Here is a 14516-nt window from a genome sequence, read left to right on the forward strand (position 1 = left end):
CTCAGAGATCAGCTCTCTTAATTCAATTTAGTTGCAAAAGACTCCTGATCTTAACTTTCTTTTGTGCCCTCAAGTCATGACAGAAGATCACGTCAGGTTAGCATAATGGAAGAAGGTCTATGTGTGTCACATTAAGTGGGTTAAGAACAATGATAATACAGTCTGCTCCATCTGCAGCTGAGGCCTCTCCAGGCTGGTGTTAAACTGCTGCTGGAAGTGGTCTGATCTAATCTTAGATCAGAATCAGTTCATGCCCAAAAGCATTAAACATGCTCCAGACAAAAGCCAGACTAATACTGAGTGAGGAAAGGGTGGAGACAAGACAGTTTATCATTAAACAGAGCGATGGTTGTGAAGACCTTATCATAATGAAAATCATGAATGAATCCTAACATGAGGGCTGTTTTTTAGCCCTTAGGGCCTTTTCACTGGATGTTTCTTACATCTCTGGATGAGTTTGAATTGTTAAACGTATCCAGCCTCTCCAATTCTTCTGATTCTCATCTTTTAAGTTTGGTTCCTGAAACTTAATCAAGGCCAGATTTCTCAGCCATCTGAATCTGCTCATCCCAATTTTACAGTTTTTAGCAGGACTTTCCTCCCAGTTTTATTCTTAATTGCCCACTTTTTAGTAGCACAACCTGTACTCCTCTCAGAAGCACAAACAGCATCTGTTGACAGCGGAGGCAGCAGCAGGTCCAGCAGTCGTGACATCCTTGTAAATTGTGAATCAGTCCATGAGAAGAAATGAATCCCTGCCGGAGCGTCAGAGTCTCCAGTCTGTGCAGGTATGACGTTTCCATTCTCTTAGTTTCCTGTGTCTTTTTTTAGCTCAAGGTCCTTCTGTCCTGTTGCACAAAGGAAGGAACAGTGTGATCTTAAAGCAGCAGTATTTATAAGAAGAAAAAAGGAATAGATAAACTTTATAAAGTGAAGGAAATGAAATGAAGAGACCGGTCACACCAGATCTGTGTGTTTGGGAAATGATGAAATGCTTTTTACTGATTGAAACCAGATTTGACCTCAGTCCTGTAAACTTATTCACCCTCCTCTTTACAGAAGGTCAGCTCGCACAGGTAAATGGACACTTTCACATAAAGTTTATAATAATAATAATGATAAAAATCAAAGCAAGCAGCGATAAGTGGGCCCTCACCTCCGGGCGTGTGTCATTTGTCATGGCCACCACACGTGCAGTAAGATCTGCCTCAGTGAAAAACAATGTGTGTATGATGAGGTCTGGCCCCTACAGCAAGCATTCATGGGTAGTTTTAAATCAGGAGTATGCAGCAGTACTGCTTCTGACCACTAGGCCTGGTCGTGACTTTGATATAATGTGGATGAGTGATCATTTAAGAAAGCCCAGAATTAAAAGCATGTTTCAAGCTGTTTATAGGAGCAAATGCCACTTGTTTACAATTAGGGATGTTCGATACCACTTTTTGTGCAGACAGATACGAGCACGAGTAGTCCCTCTTGATTACTCATGGATACCAAGTACCAATACTACTAGTACTTTTGATATATAAAATCGCAATTAACAGTGACAGATCATTTTGATCAAAGACAGCACAGTTACTCTGCCATTAAGTCCAAATAACACACAAACAACTCTCTGAGTTTTGATTTTTTTTTATTAATATTAAAAATAATAATAATAATAGTATTAAAATTGCACATTAAAACTGACAACTGCCAGAGTTTAAGTATTTTTTAAAGTAAACTAAAGTGCAAAATAAAACAGTTTAACTGTTATCTCTCCCTGGTTCATCCATGTTGTCTGAACAGGACCTGACGCACATTTGCTGTGGTGTTTGCAGCAACAAGTGGCAAGGAGGACTTAGTCGGCGTTAGAGTATCTGTTGCTGGTATCTGCAGCCTTCATAAGTACCGATATCTTGAAAAAAGGCTGGTATCGGTACTCACTCATCCCTATTTCCAATAGGTGGCACTATTCCTATCACTGAAATGAATGTGTGTAAGAATCCAGAGGGGGACTTTGATCAGGTGTGTTAAATTTAGTACAGATTGGACAATACACGTGAAACCACCTACCATGCATTTCCAGAGGATGGAGCTATTGCAGTACCAGAAAATTGGTACCGAAGAGGATTAGGGGTATTTTTGATGGAGAAAATAATTTGGGGCAGGTCAAGATTAAAGTCTAAATGTCGAGATCAAAGTCAAAATTATAAGAATAATTTTGAATAACAATTTTGAGATTGAAGTCGAAAGTTCAAGATTTAAGTCAAATTTAAGGATTAAATAAAGTTGAATTGACAAGAAAAAGTCAAAATAACCTACCCTGATATTTACCAGTAGTAGGTAGTAGTTCACCAGTCATCTCCTCAACAGCCACAGACACAACTTACACAATCAGCTGCTGGTACTGGAGCCTAAACAACAGTCTTCAGGATCCATGTGTTTCAATGATTGAATTTTCCGTTCAGCAAATGATATAAGAAACATAGAATGAATGGCTATTTGATTTTCATATTTAAAAAAAAAAAAAGAAAATTGAAATTCGCGCTTACGCACAGCCAAGCACTTAAGCGTGCAAAGGAGAAATCCAGTGGAAATACATGCAGGCTGTTTTGAATGCTTCAAGATCTGATTTTCACTGAAATTCATGTCATGCTGGAAAGACAATCAAAGCAAACACAGCGGTTTTAATCCTGAAGGTGGCTTGATACATTAAGAAAGTCAAATCATGCACTGAGTAACATGAAAGAAAATGTTGTCAAACAGTTGCCATAGACTATGGGGCACAGTGATTTATTGTTTAGTTGTTGTAATATGATTAGTCATTTGTTGTCCAACTACTGCAGTAACATGCCAAGATAGCACGTCCGCATTTCGACGTTACTCTTGACCTTGTAACGAACCAACCCTTATCGGGTCGGCGTTAAACACACAAGGGGAAAACTTTCAGGAAAATGATCCCCACAAAAAAGGCACATCTCCACGAAACAAACAAAAGAGGTAAAAAAATGAAATAAACTCGGAGCAACGTTTAGAACAAACAAAAATTTCTCTTTAATCCAGCCCAACTTAAGTGTCGCCTGCGCACCCGGCGCGTAATAGAAATCAAACTCGAATAGTTATTTAAGAAAACCCCCAAACACAGTCTGTCCTGTCGGTAAATAAAACAAAAAATCCCTTTCAACGAAAATTAGTCCGATTGTCCTTTTTCACACCCTCTTAAAATGTCTTTTAAACAATTTGTGTGTCCGTTTTCCGATCAAAATCCGTCACGAAATAAAAAATAATCCACACGGGAAAAAAACAAAAAAAACACCCCAAAAAAACGTGATCGATCAACAACCCAAAATCACTGGTATACCAGGTAAAAATACAAAAAATAAACGTTGTCAGGCTCACCCCCCTGGAAGGAACTTAACTTCTCCCAGCCGGGTCCGTGCTCCTCCTGGTCCTGGGAAGCGATAATCCACCAGATTTCTTTTGGGCTGTAGAGGCTCGCGCAATGTAAGCACCTCTGGGAGACTTATTATGAGATTAGTACCCCTTTTCCCCCAGGTTTGTTACTTTTCGTGGGTTTTCCGGCCCTTTCCACCGGCACGCCAGTTTCCTTGTCTTTCTTCTCTTTCGAACGCCTCTCCGCCCTTCCCTGACGCCACGTCCTCCCTTTATAATTTCCTCCTTTCTATTCTTTTCTTTTTCGATCAAAAAACCCAATCAGGACAGAAACAGGTACCCCGTCTTATCATACTTTTTTTTTTCTTACAGGGATTTATTTTCATTTTACTGCATTCCTTTCATTCATTTCATTCATCACAACAAAATTTTCCTTATTTAATCAAACTTTCTTTTTTCTTTCTGTTGACACTGTCACAACCTTCCCAAAATTATTTTTTTCTTTATCAAAACTGGCCCTAATCCACTTCTGTAGGAGGTGGACCTTGATGTCGTGTGTAAAATCTGAAGCAGATTATTGTACAAAAGAGTTCCTGTTTCATGGTGAGACATCAGAGTTTGATGTGGAGCAATAGACACACCCTTCAACTAGAGGACATGAGCTGATCAGTGCGGCTTTATGAACGCCCGAAAGACATTATAAAGTTTAAGTAAAAACAATATGTTAAAAGGGGGGGGATAACTTCCTGTTAACAGTAGGGGGTGTTAAAACTTCCTGTTTGGATCTCACCATGTTGATTGGAGACTTTTTTGTAGGTCTTGGTATAATAAGCCTGCAGCTCAAAGTTGCGGAAGGGGCTGAGTTTTTCCTCACCTAGGGGGCACACTGGGTTATGTATCAGTATGAAATCAATGGATTCCAATTTTTTTTCTATTACTGAATTTTGGGCAATGTTTGGTGAGTTCTGCATTCTGCACCCACCTTCTGGGTTCAAGCAGCAGAAAAAAATCATAACAATCTACAAGGTTTCAAGAGGGCCTTTGCTGCACCTTGGGCTCAGGCCCTAATGAATATAAATCAGATCTATACAGTGCTTTTAAAGGAACTCAGAGACGCTTTACAAGAGACAAGAAAACAAAAATAGATAGAAGTTTCTGATAAACACAGGTCTTAAGCTTCAACCAAGTGCAAACCACCAAATTCTGTAATTTTTTAAAAGCAGAATATTCATACAGCTCCTATACGCACAGTGTTTTCTGCCTTGTTGCTCTGAGTCTTATCAGTGGAAATGTACCCTCTCTGAATGAATCATCTGTTTAAGTCACTGAACTGAATATGAAGGGGCATCATTTTCCATGAAATCAAAATCAATCTGGTGATGGATCCTTAGAGGAAACTGGAGATCTTAGCTCTGCTTTAGAGAGTGAACTCCTCTGGTGTTGGCAGGATGAGCAGGGAGGGAGTGATACAGGACAGAAGTCATCAGCAGGTCTCAAACACAGAGAGACTCAGTCTACCATTAGCCTCTGTAGCCCTGAAGCCTTTCACAAGCTGGATGTTTAATTTTCTTTAATTCTCACATTATTGAATTAAAGTATTGACACATATCAATACATCACTGGATGGGTCCAGTTTATTTCCCAGCATCCACCTGTGCCAAGTCTTCACTAATTTCTTGACAACTGCTTTAGCCTGTGTGACATGTTGGTTTATTGTTAGTCAGCCAAGGACAGCCCGTCCATTCAGATCGTTTCAATGAGCTGCTGCTGCTGCTCAAGGCTCTGCTCAGGTATAATCAGTGGTAATTAATTAACCATGACAGCCCTCAGATCAGGAACATCAGTCTGTCTCAACTGTTCAGAAAATCTGTTCCTGGATGATGAACTGTTGTGCCACTTGTAGCATTTATTATGCTTTGAGACTCATGTATCCATTCATCAGATTTAGCCCACGTCATATTTAAGACAGCTTCATCACAGGGAGCAGTCTGAAAAACTTATTTTGAATGTCACTGCACGGGTCATATCCTCAGAGCATGTCAGCAGTAATGATTTCTACGGTTAAGTTTTTTAAAGTATTAAGTCTCAGTCTTTTGGACAGAAATGTGCTTCAGTTTTAGTTGCATTTGAGTCATTTCTGTGTGTGATACTTTTAGCCCTGATGAAATCTCAAAAGGTTTTAGTCTAGTTTTAGTCAAAAAAAAAGAAAGTATGAGTCTTTCAACAAATTAATTTAGGTCCATAAACAAGGTTGGAACATTGATGTTTTTATACTGTAAGATCACTGATAAGACTGGTTAATAGTTTGATAATATACTGTAGTTTATGTTGAAGTAGTAGTAGTAGTGGTAACAGCTGGAAGTTTGATGCACATCTTACAAATAAACAAGCCAATTAAACAGCCTTAACATTGGATACTGAGTATATATCTGGCTTCTCTCATTTCATTTAATTCAAAGAAAAGAGGGAGAGAAAAGACGAAGTGAAAAGAGACAAAATACATGTGTGTCACTCAGGATTTACCTGTGATTTCCCATATTTCTCTGTTTTAGTCTTTATTTTTAACGTGATCTAAAAAGATGGAGTACATTATTGTGAGGAGGATGAGGCGGAGACACTGGGAGAGTATACAGTATATCACCAAAGGCTCTGCTACTTGGCGATGACAAACCAGGAGTGCAGGTGGATCAAAAGTATTCTGAATGGATAAGCCAGCTGTGTAACTGCCTCTTCATTTTTTACTCCTATTAATGACAAAGGAACAGATTACATCTGTCCCGGGAGCTGGCCCACACGGTGACGCGCTTCGTGTCCTCCGATGCGCCCCGCTGTCCATTCTCCTGCTGCGGGGACAGCAGCTCTGACCGTCTCCGCTACCGGGTCTTTCCAGCACACTGTTTCCGCAGTGCTGGGGATCACTCAGACCAATCAAATGCTGCGCCTCGGCCGCAGGGCATATAAAGGCGAGGAGAGGCGCTCATTTGATTGATGAAGACAGCGTTCGGCTGTGTTAAACCCACTCACGGCTTTTCTCCTCCCTCTCTGTCATTTGCGTGGAGGGAGGCATGTACGCGGAGCCCTGCGCCTCTCTGCGCCTTCAGTGCGGCTCTCTTGGCACTGCAGGAAACTTGCAAAGTGCACCGGTCACGCCCTGTGCGCACGGCGAAGGCCGGCACAGGGCAGGTGCGCCTGCGCTTGCGCCTGGTCTACGAAATTAGAACCTCAATGTCAAAACATTCAAAGGCAAATGAAAGAAGATGAAAAGTTACGTGCAGGCTTGTGGCTGACTTTTATAACCACAGCAAGGTTCCAAATAACTTAAAATGTTGCTATAACCACTTCAAGACACTAGATTGCCTACTTGAGTCAATAATATACTACACAACTGTGCATTTATATTACATGACGTGCAATTTTTACTTATTTCTGTATATTTATGGCCAGGGATACCTAGATCCAGTGACAAATTATATTTTTATTAACTTGTAAACTCAATTTAATAGTAAATGTTGACCCAGAAAACCTATAAAGCTACTTCAGAGAAAATCCACAGGAGTAAATGATAAGGGAATCAATAAAGAGTTGGAACGATATGCAAAATCAATAAGGGCATTGGTATCAATAAAATCTTATTAGTGCTCACCCCTGTATTATATCTGCACACATAATATTACCCATTTCTAACTATTGTTTGCACAGTATCTAAATCTACAATCTCCACTCAATTTAGCATCAGTAAGAATGCAAAAACACACAAAAACATTAATTGTAAAATCTAAAATATTTGATACCTGCAGCCCTATCCAATTTATTTCAATAGCATTGCTATCTGTCAGCAAAAAGATGAGAGGTTAAGTCCGGCCACTGTTTTTTGCTTTTGCGGGCAGCCAGCCAATGTATCAACGATGGCAGCTCCAAACAAAAGAGTCACATGACTGAAACCCATGTTTAGCATCCACTACTCTCATTTGAGTGTTTGGTGAATAGGTGAGGTTGTATTTGAGCGATAAAAGACTCCTTATTCACGCCTTTTAAGACGTGTTCTGACAGCTTTGGGATAAGAGTTTTCAGGTATTGTTTAACAAACATCATTAAGAGTTTCCATCAGGCCACTGGAAATAAAAAAGCCTTCTGCTCCTTCAGTCAGGTTTGTTCCCTCAGATGTTTCCAGGTAAATTTGCTTCATCAGTCAGGTAATGAAACATTTTTGGAGAACAGGCACACAGAGGGAGTGTTCTGCAAACTGATTTTCACACACATTTGCATCCACTGGTTTGCAGCCCTGCATGCAGACTGAATATCGAAGTCATTCAACGAGGCTGAAATGACTTTTAGTCCCAAGGTTTTCCTTTTGTTTTCCTTCTAAGAGGAGAGCAAAACATTCATACATTTCTATCCAGCTGACATATAAAGACAATTATCATACTTGATTGAAACTCTGATCAGTGTTTACTGTAGCCCACACACTTCTCTAATTAAAAAAAGTCTCCTCAAAATTCAGATTTTTGAAACTCAAAAAAAAGAGTGTGAGCAGAACGAATCCCTCAAAGGAGCAACTGAAAGAAACAGACGAAAAAAAAGCACAATGTAAACACCAATCCTGGTGGCTAAGGGTTTCATTTCTGCTCGACTTTTAGTTTAGCTGTTACCAGGCAACAGCGCTTGTTTGGGAAGTAAAGTCATTTTCATCCCCAGGTTGACAAAAGCAGTGCCAAAACAAAGTTTCTACATTCTCATCACATTGGAGCGCTGTACTGTGAAATTTAAACAAAGACCTGCTCCTAGTTAGTCAGAAAATACACATTTGTTCTTTTGAATTCATCGGGTCTGGAGGGAGCAGACAGACGAAGAGGGAAACTGTGCATGAAAAAGCAAACCCCGTCACATCAACACTGATGTTACAGACTGTAGTTTCACTGGGACGTGCTGCATATGCTCTGTTCTACAGTCACACTCTCTGTCTCCACTTGATACCCTGACAGTCTGTGGTGAGGACAACTTGCTACAGGAGTGGCAGTGGACACTTTTAGTCTGAGGATGCACTGGACAAATCACTTTTAAATTACTTATTATTTCAAATCTCACAGTTAATAATGACTCAATCCCTCCAGTTTTTATTTCTCAGTCTGTTCCCTCTCAGTCTTGATTAGTGTTTATTAAAAACAGGAATGATTGAAGCCCAAGGAAGCCTAATTGGATAACAACACATTCTACTTTTATAGATCTATATTTGGGTCCATATCTACATTGGGTCTTAACTTTAAGTATAAACCAAGACCAGCACACCTGCATGATTCCTGACTAGGACTGACCTTAACTTTCTTTCCTCTCCTCCATTTGACATTGGTTGTATAATAAACAACATTTAAGAGGATAAATGGGGACAAAGTCTGTTTATGTTCATTAAACAGAAAGATTAAAGGTTTAATGTGGCCTTGAATGTCTTCAGGGAGAAGTCTTCTTAAACCTAAACCACACAGTGCCAGGCTGGAAAAATAAACACATTACTTATATAGTTTCTATCAGAGTGAGTTTTAAGGGTTTTGACACTAGAGCTGAGATAGAGAGGTGGTTGAAGTCAAATTCTGTTAATCAATAAAATCTGTGCTTGCTGAAGAGAAACCCAAGGGTCAAGGTTTCCAGTGCAGAGGTGTCCAAACATTTTTTTACAGAGGACCACATTTGAGGCCCAGCAGCTCCGACTGGCATGTTTATAAACAGTAAAAGTGACATGAATGCTCCATTTAACTATTCTGAACTATTTAATCACCATTTCCTAACTTTAATCTGGTCTTGTTTCCTCTGATGAATCCGTTCATTTAGAAACATCAGCTGGAGAGTTGTTAAGTTTCTGCAGAATGTACAGAGCTTTAGCTTTAGACTAGCAGACTATGAAGAGTCCAGATGGAGCTTAGTGAGACCTTACAGATAGACACTGATGACTCCTTGCTGCAGCAGTGAGACACCCCCACACCACACACATCCACACCCACAGGAAGGACAAGGCAAGGGCGGGAAGGGAGAGGAACCACTGTTGTGACACTATCAGGAACTTTTCAGTTTTAGCATTCAACATGTCGGATTAAAGCCGTTTGTCATAATGGAAAGTTAACCTGACGGCAGCTGGAAGTTTGATGCACATCTTACAGTTAAACAATAAACAGCCTTAACATCTGATACTGAGTATATCTGGTTCTCTCATTTCATTAATTCAAAGAAAAGAGGGAGAGAAAAGACGAAGAAAAGAGAGACAAAATAAATGTTTGTCACTCAGGATTTACCCGTGATTTCCCATATTTCTCTGTTTTAGTCTTTATTTTTAACCTGATCTAAAAAGATGGAGTACATTATTGTAAGGAGGATGAGGTGGAGACACTGGGAGAGTATACAGTATATCACCAAAGGCTCTGCTATTTGTCGATGACAAACCAGGAGTGCAGGTGGATCAAAAGTTTTCTGAATGGATAAGCCAGCTGTGTAACTGTCTCTTCATTTTTTACTCCTATTAATGACAAAGGAACAGATTAAATCTGTCTTGGGAGCTGGCCCACACGGTGACACGCTTCGTGTCCTCCGATGCGCCCCGCTGTCCATTCTCCTGCTGCAGGAGCAGCAGCTCTGACCGTCTCCACTACCAGCACTGTTTCCGCGGTGCTGGAGATCACTCAGACCAATCAGACGCTGCGCCTCGGCCGCAGGGCATTTAAAGGCGAGGAGAGGTGCTCATTTGATTGGTGAAAACAGCGCTTGGCTGTGTTAAACCCACTCACGGCTTTTCTCCTCCCTCTTTGCCATTTGTGCGGAGGGAGGCGTGGAAGCGCTCCCCTGCGCCTCTCTGCGCCTTCAGTGTGCCTCTCTTGGCACTGCTGGAAACTTGCAAAGTGCGCCGGCGCAGGGCAGGTGCGCCTGCGCTTGCGCATGGTCTACAAAATTAGAGCCCATAGTGTTTAAACTGTGGAGGTGAAAGTTCCTTGTATATCCATTTTAGGTTAAGACCCTGTGATGAGTCATGACAGCAGTATTTGTATATGTCTGCAGGAGATAGCTTTAATCTTAATAACACATTTTCTATTTTAAACTCTGTCTGAAAGCAGACTTTTTTGATGCTTTCAGACCAGTTTTGCATCATAAGTCGGGGGATACAATGTAGCTGCAGTTGCACCTCTTCACAGATTTCTAATCCAGTCTGAGGTTAGATGGAGACAGTGGCGAGCACCATCATGAGGCTTCACATCAACCCTTCAGGATGCATTGGGAGATGTCTGTGGGCTGACTGTGATATTGATTCTAGAAAGCATGATCAGAAACTGAATTAATTTGCTCTGAAACTGCATTCAGCCCACTTGGAGGTTTGACTCTTTATTCCTCACATTAGGTTTTAAACTTAAAACCATAGCCCCAATAGCTACAGTAATGTCAGGGCTTCCATTACGTTGTTTTTCTATGTGATTTATCATGAAGATAGATCTGAATAAGTTAAACCCTGGTTGTTCAGCCTCTGGTCTTTAGACGTCATGGAAACAATGCTATCTTAGCTCGCTCTGCTCAGGTGAAGAGCACAGCCACAGACTGTGAGGAAGTTTTGTAGACGTGAAGAGGATTTTTGTGAATCTGTGTTCGATCATCTTCCTCAAGGACATAGATGACGTAACGGTCATCCCACATTGAACTGAAGTTGAGTTTCGTATTTTTGAATTCGAGGAATAAGGAGAGTTTAATTTTGAAGTAGGGGAAAAAACAATTTCAAAACTATCTCTTCAGATCGTGCTTTCAAATTCTCTCTCTCTCTTTCCTCTGCTGCTCTACCCAGTCATGCATGCTTTATTTTAATAATCATATGTTTTTATATAGATCTGTCCTGTGCTAACAGTACCTTAGTATACCTTGTGTCTTACTTGCATGGCCTTGTGTTTTGTGTTTTTCTCTTGTTTCTTTATATGCTTTGCATGATTTGGAAACCTACCTTATGCAGCTCCCGCTCTTTATCATATATGTGGTTATTTACCCTTATGTATTATATTTTTTTTATTTTATTTCTCTCTCTCTCTCTCCCTCTCTGTCTCTCTCTTCTTCTCTCTCAGATCCTAGTACTGTTTAACTTTAGGGTGTGATTTTTTATTTATTTATTTATTTATTTTTTAAATAACTAACTCTGCATTCTTTTATTCTGCTCTGTTTTATTTCATCTTGTGCTTTTTAGGTTGACCATTTTAACATATGGCCGGGGACTACAGATGAAAATTAGCCTTTTGGCTAACTCTGGCATATTTACTGTAAATGTCTATTAATATGCATTGTCCCTGTAAATCAAATAAATTAAATTAAATTCAGTGTAATATTTCAAATTTAGCTTTTAGTCGGCACCAGTCTCAGTCCAAAGATGTTACCCCACGCCTGTCTGCAGGGTTAGTGAAAGAGGAAGACATCACTTTTCTGCTCCATGCAAAGAACACTGCTGAAAGCTATCTGAGCATGAAAGAGCCCGTATTTTGTTTGATTTAGTTTTTTATTTGTTAAGTGTCTTGAACAGCCAACACCTGACTTATTGAACTCCTGTTTAGATCATTATCAGTCATGGGAACTTCATTTAACCACTTTCTTTAGGTCTCACTTGCTCAAAAGCCAAACAACACACAGGTGACACAGACTGCCTGACTTTTACATCAGTCTCATAGAAATATGTGCATACATGATAAAGTTAGACGGTATTGATTGATAAGACGTGGTTTGTGTTGGAGGTATAGAAAGGTGCTCCTGACTTCAGTGCTGCTGACTCAGACGTGGACCTTGGGAATCTCACTGTGGAGTGTGTTCTTGTGTTTTCAGATTGAAGCCTGCAGCAAAGAGGCTGAGAAGATCGATTCCCTCATCAACTATGCCAGCCCCACTCTGGTCTCCCACGTCCCCCTCTCAGCCTTCCTCACATCCGAGATCAGAACCTCCTCCATCCGCTCCTCCGCCAGTGCTCAGCCTTCCCGTCTTCCCCCCAGCCTGTGCCTCCTCCTGGGCCTCCTCTCCGCTGCAGCAGCCCCTCTCCTCCACCAGCTCTGAGTACTCTGCCCCCCCCAGACCGGACCCCCTCCTCATAAACTCTTGAATGTTCCAAAGATTGCCCCCCTCTTTTTCACAGGATGACGGGGTGTCAGGAGGTGAGTGTGTGGCGGAGCGGGAATCAACGGCGGCATTTCTCGACAATCATTCCTATCGACTTACCTGCGTGTCAAACAATCAAGAAGGTGGAAAAGCTATTAATGTGGAAAGCTTTTTAAAGAGCAGTATTATTCAGCGGACGAGTTACGCACTGGGTTTCCTTCCAGTGAAGTGAAGTGTGTGTGTGTCTGTGAGTGTGTGTGTAGGTGTGTGTGTGTGACCTTTAAGAAGCGTTTGACTTCATACCAGCAGTGTTTATCCATTAGCTCCAGCAGAACGCTCTCTTCTGAAAGCTGTTGAGTGGGAATGTAAATTTCATGACTCACTCTGTCTTATTTAGAGGCTTTGTGTGTGTGTGTGTTTGTGTGTGTGTGCGCGCTTTTGTGTGTTTGTGCCTTTGTGTGTGTCTGATTGAGTTACACAGGCAGACAAGGACAAAACATCCCAGTCTGGCAGCACATCTGTCTAACAGATGACCCAAAATTCCCTCAGACACACACAGTTTCACACACTCTCATGCAGAGGTCGGTGTCACAGCAGCCAGACTCCTGAGCTCAGTGTCGATCGTACAGAGATAGAGTCTGACGGAGACACTTTCTCAGCCTCCACAAACAGGACGTACAGTCTGAGGCGCAGAGCATTGTGTGTGTGTGTGTGTGTATACATGTGAGGTGTTCCTGGACCTAGTGTTGAACCTCTAACCTCAGCAGTATTAGCTCAGACACTGAGCCAGCTCAGATGAACCTAATCCAGCCTCCAAAGTCGGTGTAACCACAGTACTGACCAAACAAAGTGCCAAGAATCAATCAGAAGTGTTCATTTAAAGGGAGTGGAGATGTGCTGTGGGGCTGCAGAGAGCTGATCGAGGAGTTCAACTCACCTTCACCTGAAATCATTCTCCCAAACACCTGCTGACACTTCAATCTGATGTGGTGTCCATAGAAAATCATCCATATGTTAAAGAAGAGCAGCTCGTACATCAGAACAAGATGATTTATGGACACAAAGCATCATAGACAGTTATCACTTGCAGTCTGTGACCCTGGGGTCTTCACAAAACTCTCCTTGGTGTTTAAAGTGATATCCCAGGATGGAACAAGTTGGGTCGTATCACAAGGTTTAGGGCAGAAATTACCCCTACAGCAGTGATTTTGTGCAGCAGAAGCCCAGGGCGCTCTCACCAAACACCCCCTCTCTGCTCCTCTGCAGGTTTCCTCTGCACTCAGACGGGGCCATATTTTACTTGACCAAAAACACAAATAAACAGACTCTCACTGAAAAAATCTGACATTGGTCTGCATTCACGCTCATCGTGTCTCTTCATCCTGGCAGACTACCTGCGTTTGTTTAAATCTGGCACACCGCCCACACGGACTGATACACTAAGCAGCGAGCGCCTCGTAGCCAGCTGTGGCTCTGCAGCGGAGGTGGCGCCGTTTTACAACACGATGAGAACTAGAGCCTTATTTAGCGGTGTTTTTGTGTGAAAGTAACGCGCTGAAAATTCTCTACATAAAGCGTGAATGCAGACCGATATCAGATTTTTTCGGTAAGAGTCCGTCTATTTGTGCTTTTGGTCTAGTAAAATATGTCCCCGTCTGAGTGCAGAGGAAACCAGCAGAGGAGCAGGGAGGGGGTGTTTGGTGTGAGTGCTCTGGGCTTCTGCTGCACAAAAACACTGCTGTAGGGGTAATTTCTGCCCTAAACCTTGTGATAGGACCCAACTTGTTCCATCCTGGAGTATCACTTTAAGGCCTCCAGCCGGCCTCAGATCATCAGACTTTTCATGAATGCAACCTGACATTCAGTCCCTTTTTTCCCTTTCCAGTTAAACCGTCTTCTTAACTCTACGAGCTGCTCTCATAGTGTCATGAAACAAACCAGAGCGAATAGCTGTCTGTGAGGGAGAGACGCGTTAAAGGTTAATGACTGAATGTTCAGGAGCGCAGCTGACAGCACAGCTATTAGTTTTGATTCCAGCTGTATCGCAC

The 14516-nt window shown here is 41.6% G+C and overlaps 1 protein-coding gene across 1 annotated transcript in view; it reads left to right on the forward strand.

Annotated features, from left to right (window-relative positions):
* The window catches only part of reck (reversion-inducing-cysteine-rich protein with kazal motifs), a 124770-nt gene extending 111183 nt beyond the window's left edge, over positions 1–13587 (forward strand). Inside the window, exon 21 of the mRNA XM_074693548.1 lies at positions 12202–13587. Coding sequence (XP_074549649.1) covers positions 12202–12426 — 225 coding nt within the window. The 3' untranslated portion in view covers positions 12427–13587. The remainder of the gene's footprint in view (positions 1–12201) is intronic.
* The last annotated feature ends 929 nt before the right edge of the window (positions 13588–14516 follow it).

This window comes from Halichoeres trimaculatus, unplaced genomic scaffold (genome assembly GCF_033239565.1).
Source record: "Halichoeres trimaculatus isolate MK-OKI-2021-1 unplaced genomic scaffold, fHalTri1.1 fHalTri1_scaffold_18, whole genome shotgun sequence".
In the NCBI taxonomy this organism is placed as follows: Eukaryota; Metazoa; Chordata; class Actinopteri; order Labriformes; family Labridae; genus Halichoeres; species Halichoeres trimaculatus.